We start from the raw sequence: 26,921 nt of genomic DNA, 5'->3' as shown, positions 1-26,921 counted from the left end.
CCAATACAAGATTAAATTGATCTTTACAAAAGAAAAACATAGATTAAATTTGTTTAATTTATATATTTATGACCTTTTTTTTTTTCTACATGTGACTATTTTTTTTTTTTTTTAAAAAATAGCGTGAAATATTATTATTTTTTATAGACATTTAATATTATTAATATTAGTGATTGAGTTTCAAATGTCGACCTAATAATTTCGACACTTTCAAATCATTTGAGATAAATTAAAAAGTATAGATAGTTTTATAGTGTTGTTGTTTTAATTGTTGGGGTGTCTGCCACAACCAACTCAACTTATGTTTACTATGATGTTGTGGTGTATTTGCAAGAGAAGGAACAAAAAATCCATGGAACGACAAGGAATTAAGTCCTGCTATATATTTCACTTCGAATTGCATGTGCACTAGAGAAGGTATGGTGCAGGTCCTAGTTCAGGCAACACGGATGTAGAAGCTCAGAGCGACAATAAGACATTTAGGTGGATGAAACCAAGGCGTGGGGGATGAAATGAAATGCAACGCCGACGCGACCATTTTTAAGGAAAAAGGGGTGCTACAACGTTGGGATGTGTCTTAGCGGCATATATTGCAACTAAAACATCTTGGTTTTTAGGGCTACCCCAAACTCAAGAAGTAGAATCGTGTGGCTTAAAAGAAGCGATAATTTGGCTTGACAACATGAATTTAGCGACGGTGTCAATAGAATTTGACTGTAAGCAAATGGTTAACGTCACTGTTAGTAAATTTAGTACCAATTCCAAATTTGGAACTATTTTAAATAATCGTAAATCTTCACTTATATTATACCCAAACTTTAAGATATGTCAAACAATGTGGCTCATTTGTTAGCAAGAGCGTCATTGTCCTATACTAATTTCTTTTGTCATAATCATATGTCATCTTGTATTAAAAACAATATTATGAATAATATAAGTTAATTTAATTTCTATAAAAAAAAACAAAACTTGGAGTATTCGAGTTCAAACTCATAAAACATAATACATATAATGTCCCTCCAGATTAAGTTTGTACTTGAGCCTTACACCTCCATCTCCTTTAACCCTCATCTAAACTATTTCAAACCGGTTGAAGACTTGAAGTACATGTTTTTTTTTGGTACATGTTGAAGTACATTTTTTTTTGGATACAAATATCATTTATACACCCAAAAATATTTAAAAACTTTGGTAATGGAAGAAATGGAAACAATAAAAAATGGAGAGGATCCCAACTCAGTACAAGTTAAGATCATCACCATTTCCAATTATTTTCATTTCTTCCATTATTATATAGTTTTGGGAATATAAATGTAAAAATGTGACATTAAGTGTGTTCAAATATCATTTATACACCCAAAAACATTTAAAAACTTTGGTAATGGACGAAATGAAAATAATAGAAAATGGAGAAGATCTCAACTCAATACAAGTTAAGATCCTCACAATTTCCAATTATTTCCATTTCCTCCATTATTATATAGTTTTAGGAATATAAATGTAAAAGTGTGACATTAAGTGGGTTCAAATATCATTTATACACCCAAAAATATTTAAAAACTTTAGTAATGAAAAAAATAAAAACAATAGAAAATGGAGATAACCCAACTCTTTTACTACTACTACATGATGATGTCAAAAATAATTTACCATTACATCACACAGTAAGCAATAGTCCACGACACGAGTGCGCGGGTTCTGAAACCCTAAGCGTAGTACGCACCCGCGTCATTCCCTTCAGCGCATCGTAGCAATCTCAGCTCCATCGTCTTCTTCCCAAACTCTAATTTCATTTCAATTCCTTTCATCAATTTTCAAATTTCATAAATTATGAGTACCAGTAGCAACTTCCTCTCACCATCAACCAAACGCTCCATATCCGGTTTACCCGACCCGAATCCATCTCATCCAAATGGATCTTCCAAGCGCCCAAAACCTTCCAAGCCTCAACAACAACCACTCCCCATCCCTCCCGGACACGTGGCATTCCGTCTCCTCTGTAACTCCTCCCGTATCGGCGGCGTCATCGGTAAATCCGGCGCCGTAATCAAAACCCTCCAGCAGTCAACCGGCGCTAAGATCCGAATCGAGGATTCTCCAAATGAGTCACCGGATAGAGTAATTATGGTCATCGCCTCCAGTAATCTCGAACGGAAAGTTGTTCTGAGAAGCAACGGCGGTGATGGTGAGGCAATCGAGGTGTCGAATGCGCAGGAGGCACTTTTGAAAGTGTTTGATAGGATTTTGGAAGTTGCTGCAGAGATGGAAGGCATTGTACTTGGGGATAGGACAGTGTCGTGTCGGCTTGTGGCGGATTCGGCGCAAGCTGGTTCTGTCATTGGGAAAGGAGGGAAAATGGTGGAGAAGATTAAAAAAGACACGGGGTGTAAAATTAGGGTTTGTAAGGATAATTTGCCAGCTTGTATATCATCTCCTGATGAAGTGATTGAGGTATGGTGATTCTTACTGTTCAGTTTGTGACTTGTCACGGAAGTTTTCAGCTCAATTACTTGTAATGACATTATTCCATTTCATTTCATTATTGCTGCAGTGTAGTTCTAGCTGATTGGTTTGAGTTTAGTTTAGTTTAGTTGAATTGGTTTTCTGATTTCTTAGAATATTGTTATGGATTTGTAATGTTAGTAAATTGAATCAATATGTATGTACTATAGAGAGCCTACAAGTCAATGCAATTTGTATCTCTTTCGGCATTTTCAATAAGTACACTGATATCATAAAGTATACTTGAGAAGCAATGAATCACATACATGGCTTTATCGATAAGTACACTGATATCATAAAGTGTTTCAATTTCACTTTCTTATGTTCTATATTTATGTCTGTCATTTCCCTTAGACGGGCTTGCTTACCGCACGGTGGGATTGGGATATGTTTGTGGTTTTTTGGTTCAAACAATTAACCCTGAAACAACCAAAAGTTATATGTTAATACATTAATTGCCGTTCTAGATATAATTGAGCGAGTGATTCATTGTGGTCAAAGTATGCAACAACTCTTCAGACAATATGCTTGTTTAATCCTTATTTGGGGTATTTTCTTGTGATGTTTGACCTATCAGGCATAGTGAGTTGGTGACTGAGCATTTATAATTTTATAAGCTTATTGCATGTCATGTTGTTAAGTGAGATGGAAGAGAGATTCTTTTGGTTAAATTGTTTAAGTAGTATAATTCATTGCGAGTTTTCTTTTTTGCTTTACTACCTACATGATGGTTATAAAGTTCTCATAGTATTTTTGGACTCTTAATATCTAGACCCACTTTATTGGAAAAGAGAGAGGTCTCCCTTCTGCTTATAGCCTTATACATTTTTGGTTCTCAGATTAGATTTTGTTAATGGCGAAACTTGTAGTTGAGACTTTTCTTTTTAATACCTGTCCTGATTCTTGATTGTTTGGTTAGAACTCAATGGTGAGACCTTGGTTGCTACTGCTAGTGTTATAATGTATTAAGGGGCCTAAACAGGTAGTCTAGTGTTTTAATCTAGGCACCTTTCACTTTGACTACCTTTGATTTATAAAGGCAGGATCATAATTCGTGGGTTAGGCTTGGTAACTTTTTTCCACTGACCAATCAAAGAACATGTGAATAAACAAATGTGCTTTAATTTATTTATTCTTGAAAATTTTCTCTCTATTTACACTTAGAAAACATCTTTTGGATTTGTGGTAGATAGAAGGCAGTGTGTCATCCGTAAAGAAGGCACTTGTTGCTGTCTCTCGTAATCTTCAAGATCGTCATCATGCTGATAGAACAAAGATGATGGGACAAAATCCTCCTCGTGAAGTGGTTCATCACGAAGTTTTAGTTGGACTACCTCGCGAGACTTTAACTTCAGTTCCACGTGAGACTTTTATTGGAGCTCCACGTGAGACTTTAAATGCAGTTCAACGCGAGACATTCACTGATCTGCATATGGATAATTTTCTGCAAAGGGGCTCTGCACTCTCTACTTTACCTAGTAGCTCTAGCAGCTACACAACAGGAGTTCATTCGTTGTCGGCAGAAGTTAATAGAGTCTCATCGCTGGAACCAAAAGCGCATCAGCAAGAAATCACCTTCAAAATGATTTGTTCCAATGATAGAATCGGAGGTGTCATTGGAAAGGGTGGTAACATAGTTAGAGCTCTTCAAAGTGAAACAGGGGCCACTATAAATGTTGGTCCTTCAGTAGCTGAGTGTGAGGATCGATTAATTACTATTACCGCATCAGAGGTTTGTTAAATACAAATTTTCATTTATTAGGTTGTGTCAGATGTGTCATTTGCATATTTGTTGTATGTGTGTCTTTATTATTAATTACTGTTATATTAACTTTTTCTTTTGGTGGTGGCCTCATTTTTTATAGAGTCCTGAGTCTAGATATTCCTCAGCACAAAAGGCTACTGTGCTTGTTTTCTCCAGATCTGTTGAGGCTGGTATTGATAAAGGGATAAATCCTGGATTAAATACGGGGTCATCTGTGACTGCACGACTTGTAGTCTCATCAAGCCAAGTCGGTTGTTTGTTAGGAAAAGGTGGAGCAATAGTGTCAGAAATGAGGAAGGCAACAGGGGCTAGCATAAAAATAATTGGAGCTGATCAGGTTTCAAAATGTGCATCGGATAATGATCAAGTTGTACAGGTCTGTATTTGGAGACGACACTTTGTTATGTTTTATTTTACAATTAAGCATGCTGAGAAATGCATTTTTTTTTCAAAGAATTTTTTGTGTTTGTATCTAGCAATTCAAATGAATCTCTCCCCACTGAACTAAACTATGTTTTCTCATCCTCCATCATGCTAAACTCACGGGGCTAGTCACGCTTCTTTACTTTTCTGCAAAACTCTTCAATCTTTATTACATGGCATTTAAACATCTTATGGTATGTGAAATTCTAAATCATTTCTCTGAAACATAACTAGCAGGCTTTGTATTGGAGAATGTCGTGGGCCTAAAATACTATGAAACCCAAATACTTGATACGATATGGATACATAGATACGGGAAAATTTTAAAATTCAATATACCATAGGCCAATATACTTTAATAAAAAATTAAATTTAAAGGACAATAAAGTCTTTGAAAGAGCTCTAGCTGTTTATGACAAATTCAGGAGCAGCATTTATCCTCCATCTTTTTCTACTGTTTTCTTTCTTATGTCAATGCAACTTCTTTTATTAAGAGAAACAGACCCCTGTGCAGTGTGCACTTATTTTTTATCTACTAGAGATTAATATTATTTTCTAGAGCATTTCTATGTTACACACAAAGATCTAATATGTATAGTTCATATTTGTTTAAGTCACCATTATAGTTCTTGCCATGCTTTTAAAATACGTATTAGTTATTCTATCTATATCCTTTTTCCCCCTTCAGATATCAGGAGAGTTTTCAAACGTGCAAGATGCATTATATAATGTAACTGGCAGACTGCGAGATAATCTTTTGGGTGGCACACAGAATAGTGCTGGAACAAGCAGCCTTTCTTCTGTACGAGCTGATACCAGTCCCTATGGAAGACTGAGAGATGTTCCTCTTGGAGGCCAATCGACTTTAAGAGCTGATACCAGTCCATATGTAAGACTGAGAGATGTTCCTCTTGTAGGTCAATCCTCTTTACAAGCTGATACTAGTCCTTATGTAAGACTGAGAGATGTTCCTCATGGAGGCCAATCCTCTTTACAAGCTGATATCAGTCCCTATGGGAGACTGAGAGATGTTCCTCTTGGAGGCCAAGCCTCTTTACAAGCTGATATCAGTCCCTATGGGAGACTGAGAGATGTTCCTCTTGGAGGCCAATCATCTGTTGGTATTTCTCATAGTCTGAACAGGCACACTTTTTCCCAAGGAATTGATAACTTCGCTCTTAGTAGAAATTACGACCGTCCTTCTTCCCCAGGCTTATGGACACCGCCGGTATTTCTCTCTCTCTCTCTCTCTCTCTCTCTCTCTCTCTCTCTCTCTCAGTGATTGTTGTTGCTATTATTATTATTATTATTATTATTATTATTATTATTATTATTATTATTATTATTATTATTATTATTCATTGATTGATTGATTGATCGCAGGAGGTTGCTGGGATCAATTCAAGAAACATTAATGAAGCTAGTTGGGGATTAACATCTCGAAAAGGTGGCCTAAAACTTGTCAGGTTGTTGATATGCAAAACAAATTAGACTTGTTTAATGCAAATTTATTATTTAAGTTGAAACAAAGTAAAAATTATTTTGGCATCTGAAAATCTAAGGGCTTGTTTGGTTTCAGGAAACATTTTTTGTTTCTCTTTTAATTACAAAACTGTCATCTTGTTTTACTGTCTTTCCTATTTTCAGTTACAATGTTTCCCAAATCATTGAAAACAGGAAACAAAACCTAAATAAGGTGGCAATTTTGTCATTAAAAGTGAAAATAGGAAATGTTTCTGAAACCAAACAAGCCTTATATTGTGATAATATAAAGGGCTATTTATGGTGAGTTAATGAATGTAGATGTCTGTGGCATATACTGAAATTGCTTTTGATAGACCTATAATTCTGCAACACTATTATAGTTATTGTGTGTGTTTTTAAACTTCACCTGTAATACTAAATGTGAGTTTCTTTATGAAATTCAAGAATATTACGTGATATTGTACCATGCATTATACTCTCTGTACTCAACATCATACCCGATTTGCAACTACCGTTTAATTTGACATTACTTTTCTTGGGTCATTGCCCATTTGTACTTATTTGAGATCCTTCTTTGGAGTGATCTTGTAGCCACTAGCCAATTCAAACATTGATTTCTGATAGTGGTGGAAATAGTATGTTGAATGTATAAAATAGGATGTTACAAACCGTCGATTGCTTATTATTTTTCTTGTTTGGTCTGCAGTGGAAGTAAATCTGCTATTGTGACTAATACAACAATAGAAATCGTGGTTCCGGAGGATACTCTATACCTTGTGTATGGGGAAAATGGTAGCAATCTGGCTCGTCTGAGACAGGTATTCAACATGGATAAATTTATGAATGTATTTCTTATTTAGTTGTTCACCAGCTCACCATTTTATCCTATCTCGTCTGATCACAATTTTGATTTCAAATTGCTATATACTTAGTTCGTTTCTAATTATGTTTTCTGCTAAGGATTTTTTTTGTAGTTTATGTTATTTTCAAAACCTACTTCACTGGACTATATATTGATTTGTTCACTAAATGCAATGACAAGGAGCATTAATCAAATATACTATATTTAGTATTTTAGTTGTATATGATAAAAGTGGTCCAGTGCAGTTAACATTTCCATTAATTGAGTCTATTCAGTAACTACTTTTTATATCCTTTTGTCCATCAGACCATCACCTTAAACATCATTTTTGACTTAAAATGCACGGAGTATTTTTTTATAATAATATTTAATTTGAAAATGTAGCAGTAACAAAGATTTTGTGAAGGCCTTTATCTTCCATGTAATTTATACTTACTTTTTTGTCCTTATTAGATTTCAGGTGCTAAGGTTGTTATCCATGAACCTCGTCCTGGAACAAGTGACAGGACTATTGTCTTATCTGGTTCACCTGATGAAACCCAAGCAGCACAGAGCCTCCTCCAAGCATATATTCTGAATGGATCATCATGACATTTCCTCTCAAGGATTGTCAATTAGATCATATGTAACTTATTGATTGTATTGTTTTATCTTTTCCTTTTAGTCCCCGCCTGAAATCATGTAAAATCCAACCTTCCTGTAATCTTGGCTTGATCGATGCAGACACGGCTCTCTACTGGACGTTATTGTAGACATCAATTACTTGATTATTCATTACACACCTCAGTAAGATTTTGAGTTTTTTTAGCATGTCTTCATCAACTACTGACCCTGTTTTAGTGTGGATGATTTAAAAGCAGTCTCCATGATGAGCATATGTGAGATCCCTTTAAATACTTTCAATTATTTATATGCATCTTGGCACATTATCTTTGCAGTTGAAGAATTGATTGTCAAATTTAAGAGGCTTAAGACTACATTCTTGATTTTCAGGGTTATTTTTTAAGGAGAGTATATAGCTGATGCAGCTTAGCTTCTGTTATGTAATCTCTTTTTGGATCTCTCAATTATGTAACCATATGTAATGTAGTGTTTTTTTTACTACAATTTTGTAATGTAGTTTAGCTTTATATTATGTGGAATTGTGTCAATTAGAGCATTTGTGTAACTGTAGATTTGTTGAGTTTGTATAACAAGCTTAGGGTGTACACCATAAATAAGAGCTTCAAGTCTCTCAGCAAGTGTATCATCTTTTAAATAAGAGATTTAAGGCTTTCTGATAAGTAGTGGATCAGAATGTGCACTTTTACTTATATTTCAGTTAATCATGCTATTGAAGCTGCTTCAGCTATATACTCTATCAGTTACAAGGATTAAAATAAGATTCTCATTTTTTGTTGCTTATGCCACAGGTATGTTTGGTGGACAAGATTTTGAAGGAAACAATTAAGAAGGATATAATATAATTTATGTAAATATTCTCTAATTTGAGAAATTGTGATTACATGATAAACTATTAAGAAATAGTATTTTTTATTAATTTTAAAATGAAGGTTTTCATTCGGAAAACACCATTAAAAAATATATTAAAACTGTTGGTTGCGAAATCTGAAACTTTTGTAACATAATTATTTCTTTCTTTTTATTAATTTTGTAACATAATTCTTGATAAGATTCACGACGGATCATAATTTTCACGCTGTAGCTGTAACAAATGACGTTGATTGAATAGAAGTAACTAGTATGCATAAAAAACCAGAACCCACATAAGTTATTTTTGTTCTTTCACCCTTCTTTTATAGTTTTGGGTAATGGTGTTTCAGTTGGCAGCAGCTGCAGCAGGGGTGGGATTAAGAGTGATTTCGACATTGTCATGGACTCCTTGCAGCAGCAGCTCACCTTCGTATGTAACAACTTTTCGCTTTTTTGCTGCTCTTAGTGTCCCAACAAGTGCTTCAAATATATTTGCGCATTGGTCATCATGAAATAGTGTTCCAAATGTAACCTTCATAATACAATCCAACTCACATTTTGTTCATTCATCTCAAGAAACCATTAATCAGCAAAACAAATCCACATGATGATTAAAGAAAACTACAAAGTGCACATAGACAATGTTCACATCTAAACAAAAGAATGAATGCATTTTGTTTATAATTAAGACGGGAGGGTATACAGACGGAAAATCTATCTAAGTTCAGGTCTATTTTACTGCATGCATGATGCATCTACCAATGATCAAGCAGTCATGTATAAACATGCTGGCTCATCAAAACATCTCAAACCATAGCCAATTATTATGACTTACTTATATGAAGGAGGTTTGTAGATAAGCCTTATCTTTGTATCACTAAAAAAGATAGGCTTTTCTATAGTGCTTCAAACAAGTCATCAAAAGTGAAAAGAACAATTTTTTTTATTTGTTGCTAACCATATTAGAATTCTGAAACATGACTCGAGTGGCTCGATAGAAAGTAGGTTTAATATCATCTTAAGATTTTTATGTGGCGTAATTCAACCCTAAAAAACTGATTTTTAATGCGGGTATATTTCTCACTTATAAACACATTTTTAAGTCATCTATAATCAAAATTAAGACTTTCAATAAACATCTCCAGAGGATCTAATGTTCCCTTTGCATATACATAAGACAGATCCATAGATTGATGCAAGATTTAGATGAACTCAAGATACACAGATCCACAGGCACAGAAAAGTAGACAATTATCACATGAAGAATTCCCTATAGAGATCTGAATGAAAATTGAAATGAGAATGATTTTGATATTACCTTGTAAGAACCATCTGATTGAAGATTGCCAAGCCTCTTGATTTCTTCCCTTAAACGTCCAACCTCTTCTTCCACATTCATTCTTCTGCTTCCAACTTGTTATTATATCTCTGTCTTCTAACAGATCACAACAACCTTAATTATATAAAACACACACACACACACAAAATATCTTCCACCTGATGTATGCACCACTTATATATATTTGTGCTATCTTGTGTGTCAACCTTTTTACATTTTAGGTAGATACGTAAAATAAAAACAAAACTTTCACTCTATTTTACGGTAACAAATTAATCATTTTTTTAATTAAAAATTTAATTTTTTTTGAAGAAAACTAAAATTTAAATTATTGAACAAATATTTAATATTTAGTCCATAAATCTTAATTTAACCAATAAATATTCATGTTTTTATATCAAACACTTCCGGCTCTGAGTTAGAATTCAAACCTATAGTTCGTAGAAACTTAGCTCAATTGGCAAGGGTGATCACATTTTATATGTAGGGATTGAGATTCGAACCCAGACACCCCACATATCACTTTATTAAGGGTATAATTTTCTAGCCACTAGTCCATCTAAAAAAATTCAAACCTCATGGTTGTATGTGTGAATTTTAGTAGTTCCTTTTTTGGTTTTCATATCCGGCCACTGGACCGGTTAATCTGGTTCCAAAGTCAGGTTTGACATCAAGTGTTACAACTATCTCCTGATCGTAGTTGTGAGGGATCAAATCGTGCTCCTTCCTATCAAGCCAGTGTCAATCGCCACCACTGGATCAACTAACATATGTTTAATTTCAGTATTTTAAGTTGACTTAATCATGTTTTATTTTATTTTTTTAATTATTTTTCATCTAACTGCTGAATATTTATTTTTGACAAATCTAACGGCCGAAATTTTAGAGTGAGAAATTGAGGTAAAAGTTTTTTCTGCTGCACTCATAATCATCCCAGTCTCAAACGTCTCCGTTCCTTCGCTTTCAGATTCATCTTCTCTCTTTTCTATTATTGGTTCACTTTATCATGCATATTGCAGAAGACAACAGTGGTTAATTTTGAAGAGGGATCATCTTCATCTTCCATGAAGCTTACTATGGTTAGTTGATTCTCTTTTCTCTGTGCCTTCAATTCAATATGAGTTTATCTGTTTAGGATAATAATAATCATAGTTTTGTTTGAATGTGAAGTGCTGATATGTAACTGAGATTGTGGAAATTTTTGCATTGTTTTTTGGATTCATATTCATGTTTGCATCACATATAAACTGTTCTGGACTGGGCCAAGAGCTGGCCCAATCACTCATGCCCGACATTTGGGGCATGGCCCAATAAGGGGAAACTTCCCCGACACGTCAGCCAATGACGTGTCCTGCTCGACATAACGGATTAGCTCCACGCTAACCATGTGCTCGTCTATCCGTGCACGATGATTCATTCAGCCTTAGCTTAACAGCTAAGCAGCACGTTCAACACGTGCTCCATTGTCTAACCATATCTGTCACGGAGTCATCCATTACCCGCCAATAGCGGAACGACTCCAACCAGGATAGAAGCAAATAACTGTCTCCCCCTACGATACAGGGGCTATCCTGGCAGTTGAGCCTATTGGGCCGGTTATCCAGGCCCAATAGACCAACCTTTGGCCCAGCGCTGGGGGCACTATATAAGCTCTCCTAGACAGGAGAGCCAGGTATTCAAAAACCATTCTACACTTTCTTTCTCTCTCTTCTTTTGTATCTCTCTGTTCACTTTGCTGACTTAGGCATCGGAGCACCTGCAGGTACAAACCCCCCCTTCGGTGTGGACGCTTGCTCAACGGACCGGCCATCAACCTATTCTGATCACCAGGTACGATCATAAACTCTAAGGAAAGTGATTACTTAGTAAAAGAAGTATATTTATAGTAGTCCTAAGAGTTTAGCTCAGTTGGTAGGAGCACCACATTATATATATGCAGGGAGCCGAGTTTCGAAACCCAGACATTCTACTTATTCACCTTAAGAGTGGAATTCCTATCCACTAGGCTACTTAACCAAAAAAATAAAATCCTTATGAAAATTTAATATATCAGTATCACCTTAAGATTTATGGTGCTATGAAGCTTCATAGCACCATAAATCTGAAATGTAAGAACCTTTAATGCTAAGCAAAACTAAACTTATATGTCAGATCATTGAATATATAAATATCATTAGATTAAGATAAGAAATTTGCCGCAAAGGCTTTTTCGCAATATTAAGTTGGAGGAAGATTGGAAGAGAACAAATAAGAGAAACAATAAGAAAAAGTTGAACTGATAGTCATGTCCAATTCAGGAGAGGATATACAACATACACTGCAACGCTGTTATACTGAAGATAGATTAACATCTAATAATGAGTATGAATATCAATCAATTATCTTCCACCAAACGTTGACATTGACATCTGGTTTATGCTATATGAGTCAGAACAATTAGTGCCACTTCCATAAACGCCGTTTTCAACATTGATAAACGACGACGCTGCTCTTAGCAAGTTATCAGTCTCTTCTGAAAACAAATTGCCACTGCCCCAACGGTGCTCTTCAAAAACTAATATTCCCTCTAATTCCATTGCCACTTCTTTCATTGTGGGTCTTTCCTCACCCTTCAACCTTAAACATCTTTCTGCAATAAAGGCAACTTCCTTTAGTTGCTCAATATTCGCCTCATCTATATTTGTGTCCAAAATATGATGTAACCGACCCTCTTTCATTGAAGAAACAAAGTACAATGCAAGGTTCCTATCTTCCTCTGGCCTGCTAAAAGACAGTGCCTTCTTTCCCGTCAGTAGCTCTGCTAGGACAACCCCAAAGCTATAGACGTCACTCTTCTCTGTTAACTGGCTTGTGTGGAAATATTCTGGGTCAAGATACCCCAATGTACCCTGCACTAGGGTGGTTATCTGACTATGATCAAGAGGAAGAATCCTAGAAGCTCCAAAGTCAGAAACCTTTGCAGTGAGATTGTGATCTAGGAGAATATTGGTAGATTTCACATCTCTATGTATGATTGGAGTAGATGCAGCAGAATGCAAGTATGCGAGGACTCCAGCAGTTTCTTTTGCTATTCTCAATCTTGTTTTCCATGTAAGCTTTAAAGTTTGGTTTTGATCATGAAGATGCTCATAAACAGTACCGTTTGAAATGAATTCATAAACAAGTAAGGGAACTTCTGTCTCTAAACAACAACCTAAAAGCTTTACTACATTTCTATGGTTGATTTGAGAAAGCACGATCACTTCATTGATGAACGGCTCAATCTGTTTTGGGTCACTGATTTTGGACTTCTTTATTGCTACAATTCTTTTATCTTGTAAAACTCCTTTGTAAACTGTTCCTTGACCACCTTGGCCTAGGATTTTGCCTTCGTCAAAATTGTTGGTTGCTTCATTTAGCTCCTCAACAGTGAAGACTTTAGCTGTTTCAGTTGACCCTCCATGCCTCACAATCTTTTGTTGTAACAGTAAGCCACCATTTCGTTGAAAATATTGTTCTTTAAGTTTAATGAGCTTTCTTTTCTTCAATGCCAAATATGCATAAAAGCTTCCTACCACTAGGGCTACAAGGCTTGCACTGACACCTGGTCATAAACAAATGGAAACATAATCATTTTTTTCTGCTCTCCTAGCTTGTCGATGTTTCAAGTCAATTTATGTTATCAACAACATTATTCAAAATCTTAAAATACCACTGTTCTGGTCTTGAAGGAATACCTTGGGTAAAACGAGTTTAAATTCGGAACAACAATTTATAAAATTGGATGGCATTTTCATGTTATGATTGAATCAATAATAGAATGTTTTGTACTTACTCAATCCTATTATCAATATGATCTCTTTCCTTGATTTGGTGTTCGATTTTGGGCTGCATCTTGTTCCATTCATCTTCCCGTTTCCCTCATATTCCGCTGGACATAAACAATCGTAGCTTCCAGGAAGATTGATGCATGTTGCCCCCTCAACACAGTCATTGGACTCCTTGCATTCATTAATATCTAAAAGATAATTTGTCAGTTTCAATTTCTGTTTTCACAATGGACAGTGGAGTTTTATATGAACAACAGTTACTGCTATGGATTACCAATAATCTGCAATCAAATGAAAACAGCAAAACCAACACACAAATATAATAAACCAAACAATACAAAAAAAAAAAAAGAAAAAGCAAAATCTAAAGCGATTAAAGAAGAGAGAATGATGAAGAATAACACCAAGAAATATGTGGCTCAGCATAAGACTTAATCCACGGGAGAGGGAGCATAAATGAATCCTCTATGAGGAGAAGAACAATCAAAGCCGATAGAATTTCTTTGGTCCTTTGATTCACCAATGTGGAGAAACAAAAACAACAATAACCATCAAGCCCATTCACACTCTCTTTTTCACACTTTCCATTGAACTCTAAATCTCTCTAATTTTCCCTTTCACAATGTAGAGAGTTACTTGAATATGTCTGACATCTATATTCCTTAGATTGTTAGATTTTTCACATAGAAATACCTTATGCTATTTATATAGATCCCTGAATACAAGCTCTAAACTAATAGCAGTTCCAATTGAATTAGTTCAATAAGTAATGTCCAGTAAAAGATGTAACAGAAAGCAACAAAATTGTATCAGACTGTAAATCTAAATACACTATAGCATATATGCTTGTAATTTTTTTTTGAGACACTTGAATAGTTTAATTTATTATGTAGAATTATAAATAAATCCCATTTAGCCAGGAATTGAAAATTTGTACACGACAATATAGAAAAATTAAAATGATGATAAAAGAAAACATATGGAAGTTTCCTTTATTAAACACCAAGCAAAAAATAAGACTCACAATTTGAATTATAGCTATAAGTAATTAATTTTGATTCTGCCATATCTATGTTCAGAGATGAACATATGATCATAAGATTCACCCATGTTTTTGGCCAACTAATTTAAAAGTCACATAATTGTTTCTATCTTTCTACAGGATACAATTTCCCGTTTGACACCCCAAAATTGTCATTTTTGTATACTAAACCCATCCTTATTTCTTAAAACCGTTGACGATAGCACTGCATATAGATAATATAATTTATGGATCAATGAAGTCACTTTTTTTTTTTCGTTCTTTCTGTTCACCAATAAAATCATATTATGTCCCTTGAAAAGAATCATGCAAATTTCTCAAAATATGATCCAAATAAGAGATAAGAAATATAGTATATATTATATAATACCTTGGCAACCATGAATGAGGTAAGGATTTCCCCGATATCCATGAAAGCATCTGCAAAGGTAACCAGATCTCTCAGTTGAGTTGTAACATGTACTTTTATTGTCCTTACAGGCATAATTTGAAAGATTCTTCCGAGCTTCCTGGCACGTTTGGTTCCCTACTGCCCAGTCGAACATCACAGGAAACTCCTCCTTCTCCAACTTGAGGAGGTCTGTGGATTTGAACTTGTAGGCTCCATTTTCAACCAAAAAAGCATAACCACATGGATTGAAGTCATGCACTGCTGAGTGATTGTTGAATACGCCTAAAGAAAGATATATTACTTTCATTAACACATGACCTTGGGGTATTGGAATCTCGCAACAACCAGTGCCAGAGCAAGATTCATGGGCCACAATATCATTAAGCTTGTTGCACAGAGCCACACATGCTGCGGTGTAATTGTTTCCCCCAGAATCATATGCTACGAGTCCTCCAGACGTGTCACAGCCAACTGCGATGAATTTGTTTCGAGTTGACGAGATGTGGAAATGTGCTGTGTTGACAGTCCCATATGTTTGGTTCACAAGTTTGCTGTTTTCAGCGTAGCAATCTCTGGCTACTGGCCATGCAACATGCAGTTCGCCGTCGAGTGAGATGTTTAAGACAATTCTCTTACTATGTGGCAAGTAGGGTACATGTGTCGAGGTTGAAGATGTAGATGTTTTGTTGCAATTGATGAGAAAGGTGTTGTCCAAGGAACAACCCTTGGTGGTTCCAAATGGGAATGGAATGGTGACAGAGCCACACTTTGTTGGGCAGTTAGGCAGAGATAGTAACTGAGATGCTACTTTTGATAAAAAGACCGTAACAACCACCAGAAACAGCAGGTGTTTTGAGTGCAAAACCATGAGCATGGATTTGCTAATTTTTCAGGTTCATCATTGTACAAATCCTTTGATTGTTTTTTAGATTTTATTTCTTCTCCTTGTAATACTATTTAAAAAGAAAAAGGTCAAAATGACTGAATCTTCTTGCAATGGTGTTAATTATGTTTTTGTTAAGAAGTCCCATTTCGGATGTGAGATGGCCCGAATATGAGTTTATAAAGTAGAGGCAATCTTCAGCTTACAAGCCGGTTTTGTAAGGTTGAGTTAAGTCCAACTCCCGATTCTAAAAGATGTAACCAAAAAAAGAATATGTCAAAAGAAACCCTATGTTATGAAAATGAAGTTAATTAAACATGGTCAGAAGCTAGCACAGATTAAATAAAACCGTGTCTTCTTTACTGACCCATTCTACCTTTAAAACTTAAACAACATTGTTAAAGATATTTTGAAACAAAAAAATTGGGGATTAGGAAATTTATCATTAACTAAAGTGTCACGAATTACAAATTTACAACTATAGGGAATTTGAATTTGAACACTATCCTTTAGGTTACAAAGTCAAGCTCTAATTACTAAAGCATACATCTCATGGAGATTGCAATTGCTTTATTATTAAAAATTAAAAAAATATGTCTTTAATATGATATATAGTATTAGTATGTCTCTGTTGTTGATAAAGTCATTGTTTTTGCTGACATGTATGTGCATATTTTATTTTGTTGATAAAGTCTTCTAAACTATTTTTTATTTATTTAAACATGATAACTAAACTTAGTTTTTTTAATAATTTATATAAACTCCTAGGGTAAATCCTAAAATCGTGCACGCAAATTGTTTTTTTTATTTATAAAGGTTCATGCAGAGGACAACAGTGGATGTTTATGAATGTAGGAGATCATTTTCATCTCACAGGAAGCTTGCTATGGTTAGTTGGTTCTCTTTTATCTGTGCCTTCAATTCGATCTATGTTTTGTTATTCAAGTTTTGTTTGAAATTGAAGTGCTGATATGTAAGTGAGATTTGTGAATTCAATGCAGTAATGCCATATGTAGCATCTCTGTGCGCGCGTTTACTTCTAAGTGCATAATTTATGTTAATCAATGGTTATGTCTAGGAAATTAAACATGTACTGATATGTGTGTCTTACTTTTATTTTGCTCTTTTCTTATTTACGTTTCTATTATATTATGCCAAAGATTCATTCTAACTTGTGGCAGGATAAATTTGAACACATTGGTTAACTCAATTTATCGTGCACAATTCTGTTTTTTAATGGAAGTACTGGTATTGTAAAAAGTTTTGCATTGTTTCTGGGGTTCATATTCATGTGTGCATCACATATAAATCCTAACAAAAGTGAATTAAGTAGTAAAATAAGTGTATTTTATAGTAGTCATAACATAAATTCTTATGAAAATTTAATACATGTAACTCAGATCTCTTGTGCTTGTATTAGGTTCACAGCTCTAGAAATCTGAATTGTAAGAACTTTCAATCCTAAGCAAAACTAAAATCATATATCAGATCATTGGATTTATAAATATTATTAGATTAAGATAAGAAATCAGCCGCAAAGTCTTTTTCGCAATATTAAGTTGGAGGAAGACTGTAAGAGAAACAATAAGAAAATTTTGAACCGATAGTGATAGAGAAATGAATGTCATGTCCAATACAGTAGAGGAAATACAACATACACTGTATTTACACCATTACAATGAAGATAGATTAAAATCAAATCCTGAGTATTAATATCAATTCTAATCATCTTCCACCAATCGTTGACATCGACATCTGGTTCGTGCTATATGAGTCAGAACAATTAGTGCCACTTCCATAGACTCCGTCTTCACCGTTGATGGACGGCACTGTTCTTAGCAAGTTATCAGTCTCTTCTGAAGATAAATTGCCACTTCCCCAACTGTGCTCTTCAATCACTAATATTCCCTCTAGTTCCATTGCCACTTCTTTCATGGTAGGTCTTTCGTCACTATTCACCCTTAAACACCTTTCTGCAATATGGGCTACTTCCTTTAGTTGCTCAATATTCGCCTCATCTATATTTGTGTCCAAAATATGATGTAACCAACCCTCTTTCATTGAAGAAACAAAGTACACTGCAAGGTTTCTATCTTCCTCTGGCCTGTTAAAAGACAGTGCCTGCTTTCCCGTAAGTAGCTCTGCGAGGACAACCCCAAAGCTATAGACGTCACTCTTCTCTGTTAAGTGGCTTGTGTGGAAATATTCTGGGTCAAGATACCCCAATGTTCCCTGCACTAGAGTGGTTATCTGACTGTGATCAAGAGGAACAATCCTAGAAGCTCCAAAGTCAGAAACCTTTGCGGTGAGATTGCGATCTAGAAGTATATTTGTAGATTTCACATCTCTATGTATGATTGGTGTAGAAGCAGTAGAATGCAAGTATGCTAGGACTCCAGCAGTTTCTTTTGCTATTCTTAGTCTTGTTTTCCATGTAAGCTTTAAAGTTTGGTTTTGACCATGAAGATGATCATGAACTGTTCCATTGGGAATGAATTCATAAACAAGCAAGGGAACTTCTGTTTCTAAACAACAACCCAAGAGCTTTACCACATTTCTATGGTTGATTTGGGAAAGCACTATCACTTCATTGATGAACGGCTCAATTTGGTTTGGGTCACTGATTTTGGACTTCTTTATTGCTACAATTCTTTTATCTTGTAAAACTCCTTTGTAAACTGTTCCCTGACCACCTTGGCCTAGGATCTTTCTTTCGTCGAAGTTGTTGGTTGCTTTGTTTAGCTCCTCAACAGTGAAGACTCTAGCTGTTTCAGTTGACCCTCCATGCCTCACTAGTTGTTGTTGCAAGTGTAAGCCACCATTTTGTTGAAAAAATTGTTCTTTAAGTTTAATGAGCTTCCTTTTCTTCATTACCAAATAAGCATAAAAGCTTCCGACCAGTAGTGCAACGAGGCTTATGCTGAGACCTGGACATAAATGGAAACATGATAATTTTCTTTCTGCTCTGCTTAGTTTGTTGATGTTTCAAGTTATTAATGACATTAGTCAAAATGCCACCGTTCTAGTCTTGTAGGAATACCTTGGGCATATCAGTGTAAATTCAGAACAATTTATAACATGTTTTAATATTGTTGGTTGCCAATGAAACTGGTGTTTTGTACTTACTCAATGCAATGATCAATATGATCTCTTTCCTTGATTTGGTGTTCGATTTTGGACTGCATCTTGTTCCATTCATCTTCCCGTTTCCCTCATATTCCGCTGGACATAAACAATGGTAGCTTCCAGGAAGATTGATGCACGTTGCCCCCTCAACACAGTCATTGTACTCAATGCATTCATTAATATCTAAAGGATAATTTGTTAGTTTTGGTTTCTGTTTTCGTAATGGACGATTGAGTTTGATAAGAACGATAGTTACTGTTATGGATTGTCAATAACCTGCATTCAAATGAAAACAACAAAACCGACACACAAAATACAACAATCCAAACAAAACTATAAATATAAACTAGCAAACCCGAGTCGGCTAAAAAAGGGAAAATGAAGAAGAATAACGCCAAGAAATATGTGGTTCGGTCATAAGACTTTATTCACGAGAAAGAAAGCAATAATGAATCCACTATGAGGAGAAGAACAAGATTAAAGCCGATATACAATAGAATTTATGTGGTTCTTTGCTTCACCGATGTTGAGAAACAACAAGAATCCTCAATCCCTTTCACACTCTATCAACTGTAAGTAATTTTTACCCAGTCATATCTAAGTGCAGAGATGAACTTATGATCACAAGACTCATCCACGTCTTTAGCTAACAAATTTACATAATTGTTTCTATTTGTCATTTCTCATCAAAGTCATTGACGACACCCTATATATATCCACGTTGAGAAGATTCATACAAATATCTCAAAAATATAATCTAATTAACAGATAAGAAATATACACACACATTACCTTGGCAACCATGAATGAGGTAAGGATTTCCCTGATATCCATGAAAGCATCTGCAAAGGTAACCAGGTCTCTCGGTTGCATCGTAACATGTACTTGTGTTGTCCTTACAGGCATAATTTGAAAGATCCTTCTGAGCTTGCTGGCATGTTAGGTTCCCTACTGCCCAGTTCAACAACACTGGAAACTCCTCCTTCTCCAACTTGAGAAGGTCTGTGGATTCGAAGCTGTAGGCTCCATTTTCAACCAAAAAAGCATAACCACATGGATTGAAGTCATGTACAGCTGAGTGATTGTTGAATAAACCACCAGAAGAATAGGATAATTTTGTGAACACATGACCTTTGGGTATTGAAATCTCACAACAACCAGTGCCGGTGCAAGATTCATTGGCCATTATATCACTAAGCCTGCTACACAAAGCCACACATCCTGTGCTGTAGTTGTTTCCCCCAGAATCAAATGTTGCGAGGAATGCAACCGTGTCACAACCAACTGCAATTAACTTGTTTCGAGTCGATGAGATGGGAAAATGCGTCATGTTGATACCCCAATATGTTTGGTTCACAGGTTCGCTCTTTTCAGCATAGCAATCACTGGCTACTGGCCATGCAACGTGCAGTTCACCGTCCAGTGAGATGTTTAATACACTTTGATTATTCTGTGGCAAGGAAGGTACATGTGTGGAGGTTGAAGTTGAAGATGTTTTGTTGCAATTGATGAGAAAAGTGTTGTCCAAGGAACAATCCTTGGTGATTCCAAATGGGAAGGGAATGGTGACAGAGCCACACTTTGTTGGACAGTTTGGCAGAGATAGTAGCTGCTGAGTTGCTGCTTTTACCAAAAAGACTGTAATAACCACCATCAGCAGCTGTTTTGAGTACACAACCATGGGCATGACTTCCCTAATTTTTCAGGTACATGATAATACTTATACAAATATTTGGATTTTTTAGTATTTATTTCTTCTCCTTGTAATGCTATTTAAAAGAAGAAAAGTCAAAATGATTGATTCTTCTTATATGCAATGGATTGACAAAATCAAACACAGTTTTGTCTAATATTTGTTATAATTTATAAAAAGAAACTGTTGACTTGTCATGATTTCAAATGTGAATACATAATAATATATTGTATTTTAAATGATCTAATCCTTATGGTCCTTATGGTCATGATAATAATATAGTAACCTTTCTGTTGTTGATAAAGTCTTTGTTTTACCTTACATACATGTGTACACATTTCTTTTTTACAATTACAGTATATTTCTTGTATACATGTGTCTAATAGGCTGTACAACATTGTCTAATTTATTTATTTATTTATTTAAACATATAACTATTCTTACAGATGTATCTGTTGAATGGTTTATTAAAATAATAATAATAATAATAATAATAATAATAATAATAATAATAATAATAATAATAATAATATATTCACGGTTGGCTTTAATTTTGACTCATCTTAATGCTATACAGATTAATTTCAAAATTTATAAATATGATTTATATTATAGTTATTTTCAATTCAACAGTAATGAGAACAAATAAAAAGAAGTTTCAATTCGACGGTTTCGAATTACATTGGTGTAACATTTTAGTTGGCATTTATATTTTGAAATGGAACGTTTAGTTAGTATTACACTACTCAACAATTTATATATTTAAGAAGTATAAGTATTATAATTAATTAATAAAACACTTAAAGAAGTTAATTTTGACGTATTTCAATGACATATAAAAAATATTCATATATTTATAAGAACTTATATAGAGGAGAAAATGTTAAGTCAGTGCAATTTTATCCCTACACATGAAAAGAAAGTTTTGAAGAGTAAAAAATTAAATTGTGACACATCTAAACACAAAGGCATTTTAGTAACATGTGGTATCAGAGTGAAGTCTATGCAAGATTTATGCTATGAGGTTGGAGAATTATTGCCACCATTTTCAACACTGATAACCGATGTTGCTGCTCTGAACAAGTTATCAGTCTCTTCTGAACACAAATTGCCACTTCCCCAAGGATGCTATTCAAAAACTAATATTGCCTCTAATTCCATTGCCACTTCTTTCATGGTTGGTCTTTTCTCACCCTTCACTCTTAAACATCTTTCTGCAATATGGGCAACTTCCTTTAGTTGCTCATTATTCGCCTCATCTATATTTCTGTCCAAAATATGATGTAATCGACCCTCTTTCATCGAAGAAACAAAATACACTGCAAGGTTTCTATCTAGCTCCGGCCTGCTAAAAGATAGTGCTTTCTTTCCTGTCAGTAGCTCTGCTAGTACAACCCCAAAGCTATAAACGTCACTCTTTTCTGTTAATTTGCTTGTATGGAAATATTCCGGGTCAAGGTACCCCCATGTCCCCTGCACTAGGGTTTTTATTTGACTATGATCAAGAGGAACAATCCTAGAAGCTCCGAAATCAGAAACCTTTGCGGTGAGATTGTCATCTAGGAGTATATTTGTAGATTTCACATCTCTGTGTATGATTGGTGAAGATGCTGCGGAATGCAAGTATGCCAAGACTCCAGCAGTTTCTTTTGCTATTCTCAATCTTGTTTTCCATGTGAGCTTTAAAGATTGATTTTGATCATGAAGATGCTCATGAACAGTTCCATTGGAAATGAATTCATACACAAGCAAGGGAACTTCTGTCTCTAAACAACAACCCAAGAGCTTTACCACATTTCTATGGTTGATTTGGGAAAGCACGATCACTTCATTGATGAACGGCTCAATCTGTTTTGGATCACTGATTTTGGACTTCTTTATTGCTACAATTCTTTTATCTTGTAAAACTCCTTTGTAAACTGTTCCCTGACCACCTTGGCCTAGGATCTTGCCTTCGTCGAAGTTGTCGGTTGCTTCATTTAGTTCCTCAACAGTGAAGACTTTAGCTGTTTCATTCGACCCTCCATGTCTCGCTAGTTGTTGTTGTAACAGTAAGCCGCCGTTTTGTTGAAAGAATTGTTCTTTAAGTTTAATGTGCTTTCTTTTCTTCATTGCCAAATATGCATAAAAGCTTCCAACCAGTAGTGTTACGAGGCTTATGCTGACACCTGAACATAAATAAATGGAAACATTATATTTTTCTTTCTGCCCTGCCTATCTTATTGATGTTTCAAGTCAATTTATGGTATAATGACATTAGTCAAAATCTCAAAATGCCACTGTTCTGGTCTTGAATGAATACCTAGGGTATGTGAACTTCAATTTATAACATGGATTAATAATGTTGATTTCAATAGAAACACCTTTCAGGTTTTAACAATTTTCCGTGATAATAAATTTGTTGTACTTACTCAATGCAATAATCAATATGATCTCTTTCCTTGATTTGGTACTTGATTTTGAGCTGCATTTTGTTCCATTCATCTTCCCATTTCCTTCGTATCCAACCGGACATAAACACTGGTAGCTTCCTGGAAGATTGATGCATGTTGCCCCCTCAACACAGTCATTGGACTCCTTGCATTCATTAATATCTAAAAGATAATATGTCAGTTTCAATTTCTGTTTTCACAATGGACAATTTCACGAGAAATAAAGCAAAAATGAATCCACAGTGAGTAAAAGAACAAGATCAAAGCCAATACCATAGCGTTCCGTTATCCTTTGCATATATCCTATTAGATATTTAGTTGAATTTTTTTCCATGTTCATGTAATATGGAAGGACACATTGCAAATAAAGACACATATGCTAATTGCTTGAATAGCGTACAGGTCAATGTGTTATACTGAAATATGGTTTCTCTTGCTTCATAATAGTAGGATATTCTAATTAACCGGAGTATAAAGGATGCTCTTGTTGCCGAAAAAAATAATTTTTGCAGTTGTCCTGTAAGAAAATTCCTGTGCACAGTTGTATTCAATCTTTTGACTTATACGTACTCTATACATATATTTATCCATTTGTTATTCATATAGGTATACAGCAGTCTAGCAGATAGTTGTGGTATGCCTCAACTTGTAAAGTAGTTAAACAAGGTTAGAATTTTATGTCATTTAACCGTTATCGTTAGAATTTTACCTACTCTTTATGTCATATGCTTAAAGTAGACGTGGAAAAAGTCTAAACAATAATTAAGATATTAGCCCATTTGTAATTGATTAGAAGAAATCAGCTAGCCTATTTTCTTTGTTAGAAGTAGGCGTCTAACTTGCCAACATGTATTTGTTCAATAAAAATACAAACTTCCCATTATCGCATTTCAGGGATGGAAATGGGTGGTTTCTTTTCAAATAACTTTTTTAAAGAAGTTACAGAAAACAAAAATTAAAGAGAGAAAATTAAATTCCCATCCCAAACAGACCCTAAAATGACAAAAATACAAAACCAAATTCAACTTGTGATCATAAGACTCACAATTTAAAAGTCACATAATTGTTTCTATCTTTCTACATGACACATATGTCCATTTGAGTTTGACACGGACTTGGGATCCTCTACGGCTGCAGTTGTAGAGACTGTTAGATATGGAGTTTTCTCTCTAAATCTAACAGTCCCTACAACTGCAGTACTATATTGCAGCTGTATAGCATCCAAACACGTTTGACCCCCAAAAATTGTCCTTTTCGTGTACTAAACCAATCGATATTTCATTAAAACCTTTGACAGTAATACTATATATGGATAATATAATGTATGGATCATGTAAGCATAATATGTATGTCCCTCGAGAAGCATCATAAAAATGTCTTAAAAATCTAATCCAAACAAGAGATAAGAATACCTTGGCAACCATGAATCAGGTAAGGATTTCCCCAATATCCATTGAAGCATCTGCAAAGGTAACCAGATCTCTCGGTTGCATCGTAACATGTACTTTTGTTGTCCTTACAGGCATAATTTGAAAGATCCTTTTGAGCTTGCTGGCACGTTTGGTTCCCTACTGCCCAATCCAACAACACCGGAAACTCCTCCTTCTCCAACTTGAGGAGGTCTGTGGATGTGAAACTGTAGGCTCCATTTTCAACCAAAAAAGCATAACCACATGGATTGAAATCATGTACTGCTGAGTGATTGTTGAATACACCTAGAGTACCATAGGTTACTTTTGTCAACACATGATCTTGGGGTATTGAAACCTTGCAACAACCAGTGCCGGAGCAAGATTCATTGGCCACAATATCATTTAGCCTATTGCACAAAGCCATACATCCTGTGCTGTAGTTTTTCTCTTCAGAATCATATGTTGCTAGTAATGCAAGCGTGTCACATCCAACTGCGACAAACTTGTTTCGAGTTGACGAGACAGAAAAATGTGTCATGTTGATATCCCAATATGTCTCGTTCACCTGTTCGCTCTTTTCAGCATAACAATCACTTGCTACTGGCCATGCAACGCGCAGTTCACCATCGAGTGAGATGTTTAGGACACTTTGATTACTCTGTGGCAAGAAAGGTACATGCGTTGAATTTGAAGATGTTTTGTTGCAATTGATGAGAAAGGTGCTGTCCAAGGAACAGTCCTTGGTGGTTCCAAATGGGAAGGGAATGGTGACAGAGCCACACTTTGTTGGGCAGTTTGGCAGAGATAATAGCTGCTGAGTTCCTGCTCTTGCAAAAAAGACCGTAACAACAACCGTCAGCAGCAGCTGCTTTGCGTGCACAACCATGAGCACGACTTTGCTAATTTTTTAGGTTCATTGTTATTGTTATACTTATATAAATTCTTGGTTTTTTTAGTATTTATTTATTTATTCTCCTTGTAATGCTATTTAAAAAGAGAAAGTCAAACTGATTGATTCTTGTTGTATACAATGGATTGACAAAATCAAACATGGTTTTGTCTCATATTTGTTATAATGTAATTCTAGTTTGGTAAAGTCTTTTGTTTTTGCTACATACTATGCATTTTTATATTTTATGCATATTATTGTGTAACAGGCGTTGTACAACATTTACATTTACTTTAAGCATTAACTTTCTAAAATATTTTATTTATTTATTTATTTATTTATTTATTTATTTATTTTAACCTTAACAACGGTCCTACAACTGCAAGCTTAGCTTAGTTGGATCTCAAATCCTGTGAGATTTTTAATTTAGCTACATTTAAAGTGTGTGAGTTTTTTTTTATAAGCTTAAAGTGTGAGTCTAATCACATGTATAAATAACAAAAAAAAAATTCACTATGTATCTTGAATTTATAAAAGGAGATGAATCAAATTACACCGGTGTAACATTTAAATAATATTACACGGCTCAATAATATTTTAATGAATACAAATTTTTATAAAATTCACCGTTTAGATTAAAAACTTATATATACATCATCCATGTTAAATTTTACAAAAACTCTGTAAACAAAAAAAACTCTAAAATTGATGCCATATAGATTAATGTCAAAATTTATAAATATAAATAGAGGTGTGTTATTCAAACACAAATTTGGAGACACAAAATTAACACAACTCTCTTTCCACTCACAAGCACGAAAAACGAGGTATGTAAAAAATATTAAAAAAATCAAAAATGTATATTTGTTGTATTTTTGTCAAATAAATGTGTTTACATAACATTTTCCATATAAATATGATAGTAAGTTTCGATAATCGGTGAAACTGCTACCTAAGTGTTACATCAATGAATTTTTTATCCCTACATGAAAAGAAACTTTTTTCTGTTTGAGGTAATAAAAAGAAAGTCTTTACCAAAAAAAAAAAAAAGAAAAAAGTTTTAAAGAATTAAAAATGAAAGGTTGACACATCTATACACAGTAGGGCATTTTAGTATAAGGTATCAAAGACAAGTTTATTTAAGAATTATTAGAAGTATGTTATTAGAAACTCTAATTTTATTTCAACAACTTGTATTAATAGTTGTGGTTTTGATTAGGTTAACTCAAATCCACTTAAACCTATGATTTTTTTTTTCATTTAGTCACATCACCTACTTACATTCGCATTTTACCAGGTCACATTAGTTTCATATTTTATAGCATTTATATGACTACCAAAACCTTTTTTCAAGCTACCTTGTGGGTGAAGAAAAATTAATACTTTTTGTATAGC

The 26,921-nt window shown here is 34.7% G+C and overlaps 4 protein-coding genes, 1 long non-coding RNA gene and 1 pseudogene across 7 annotated transcripts; 2 read left to right on the top strand and 4 right to left on the bottom strand.

Moving 5' to 3' along the window:
- The first annotated feature begins 1,648 nt into the window (after positions 1-1,648).
- On the top strand, positions 1,649-7,844 carry LOC123903730 (KH domain-containing protein HEN4-like). 3 transcript variants are annotated; one of them, XM_045953309.1, is made up of 8 exons: positions 1,651-2,451; positions 3,692-4,234; positions 4,368-4,643; positions 5,379-5,733; positions 5,797-5,918; positions 6,074-6,156; positions 6,882-6,993; positions 7,491-7,844. In XM_045953309.1, the coding sequence occupies exons 1-8, from the start codon at positions 1,831-1,833 to the stop codon at positions 7,626-7,628; spliced, it is 2,250 nt and encodes a 749-aa protein (XP_045809265.1). In that variant the 5' UTR covers positions 1,651-1,830; the 3' UTR covers positions 7,629-7,844. The 3 variants fall into 3 exon arrangements, with proteins under 3 accessions (XP_045809262.1, XP_045809265.1, XP_045809264.1); XM_045953306.1 differs by having other exon boundaries at positions 1,649-2,451; positions 5,379-5,918; XM_045953308.1 differs by having other exon boundaries at positions 5,379-5,918; positions 7,498-7,844.
- A 913-nt stretch (positions 7,845-8,757) lies between these two features.
- LOC123903731 (costars family protein-like) lies at positions 8,758-10,008 on the bottom strand. The gene is made up of 2 exons (XM_045953310.1): positions 9,829-10,008; positions 8,758-9,042 (listed from the first exon to the last, which is right to left on the bottom strand). The coding sequence occupies exons 1-2, from the start codon at positions 9,907-9,909 to the stop codon at positions 8,857-8,859; spliced, it is 267 nt and encodes an 88-aa protein (XP_045809266.1). The 5' UTR covers positions 9,910-10,008; the 3' UTR covers positions 8,758-8,856.
- A 738-nt stretch (positions 10,009-10,746) lies between these two features.
- LOC123903729 lies at positions 10,747-20,134 on the top strand. The gene is made up of 4 exons (XR_006808170.1): positions 10,747-10,928; positions 15,181-15,984; positions 16,791-16,863; positions 20,003-20,134. It is a non-coding gene; the product is annotated as an uncharacterized LOC123903729 (long non-coding RNA).
- On the bottom strand, positions 12,083-15,996 carry LOC123903727 (wall-associated receptor kinase 3-like). The gene is made up of 3 exons (XM_045953304.1): positions 15,071-15,996; positions 13,664-13,846; positions 12,083-13,432 (listed from the first exon to the last, which is right to left on the bottom strand). The coding sequence occupies exons 1-3, from the start codon at positions 15,963-15,965 to the stop codon at positions 12,228-12,230; spliced, it is 2,283 nt and encodes a 760-aa protein (XP_045809260.1). The 5' UTR covers positions 15,966-15,996; the 3' UTR covers positions 12,083-12,227.
- On the bottom strand, positions 17,503-20,787 carry LOC123903728 (putative wall-associated receptor kinase-like 16). Its single transcript, XM_045953305.1, has 3 exons — positions 19,893-20,787; positions 19,101-19,283; positions 17,503-18,901 (listed from the first exon to the last, which is right to left on the bottom strand). Exons 1-3 carry the CDS (start codon positions 20,785-20,787, stop codon positions 17,700-17,702), a joined length of 2,280 nt encoding a protein of 759 aa, XP_045809261.1. The 3' UTR covers positions 17,503-17,699.
- A 1,023-nt stretch (positions 20,788-21,810) lies between these two features.
- LOC123904528 lies at positions 21,811-25,603 on the bottom strand (annotated as a pseudogene).
- Between the last annotated feature and the right edge of the window lie 1,318 nt (positions 25,604-26,921).

This window comes from Trifolium pratense, linkage group LG2 (genome assembly GCF_020283565.1).
Source record: "Trifolium pratense cultivar HEN17-A07 linkage group LG2, ARS_RC_1.1, whole genome shotgun sequence".
NCBI lineage: Eukaryota > Viridiplantae > Streptophyta > Magnoliopsida > Fabales > Fabaceae > Trifolium > Trifolium pratense.
This window is presented reverse-complemented; position numbering and strand designations above follow the sequence as displayed.

Excerpts from the sequence above, each read along its gene's own strand:
- LOC123903730 (XM_045953306.1), top strand. The coding sequence starts at position 1,831 with ATGAGTACCAGTAGCAACTTCCTCTCACCATCAACCAAACGCTCCATA. Across the intron at positions 4,235-4,367 it reads TTACTATTACCGCATCAGAG|AGTCCTGAGTCTAGATATTC; the intron begins GTTTGTTAAATA and ends CATTTTTTATAG. Across the intron at positions 6,157-6,881 it reads GGTGGCCTAAAACTTGTCAG|TGGAAGTAAATCTGCTATTG; the intron begins GTTGTTGATATG and ends TTTGGTCTGCAG.
- LOC123903731 (XM_045953310.1), bottom strand. The coding sequence starts at position 9,909 with ATGAATGTGGAAGAAGAGGTTGGACGTTTAAGGGAAGAAATCAAGAGG. Across the intron at positions 9,043-9,828 it reads AATCAGATGGTTCTTACAAG|GTTACATTTGGAACACTATT; the intron begins GTAATATCAAAA and ends TGTATTATGAAG.
- LOC123903727 (XM_045953304.1), bottom strand. The coding sequence starts at position 15,965 with ATGCTCATGGTTTTGCACTCAAAACACCTGCTGTTTCTGGTGGTTGTT. Across the intron at positions 13,847-15,070 it reads CCTCATTCATGGTTGCCAAG|ATATTAATGAATGCAAGGAG; the intron begins GTATTATATAAT and ends ATTATCTTTTAG. Across the intron at positions 13,433-13,663 it reads CATATTGATAATAGGATTGA|GTGTCAGTGCAAGCCTTGTA; the intron begins GTAAGTACAAAA and ends GTTTATGACCAG.
- LOC123903728 (XM_045953305.1), bottom strand. The coding sequence starts at position 20,787 with ATGCCCATGGTTGTGTACTCAAAACAGCTGCTGATGGTGGTTATTACA. Across the intron at positions 19,284-19,892 it reads CCTCATTCATGGTTGCCAAG|ATATTAATGAATGCATTGAG; the intron begins GTAATGTGTGTG and ends ATTATCCTTTAG. Across the intron at positions 18,902-19,100 it reads CATATTGATCATTGCATTGA|GTCTCAGCATAAGCCTCGTT; the intron begins GTAAGTACAAAA and ends ATTTATGTCCAG.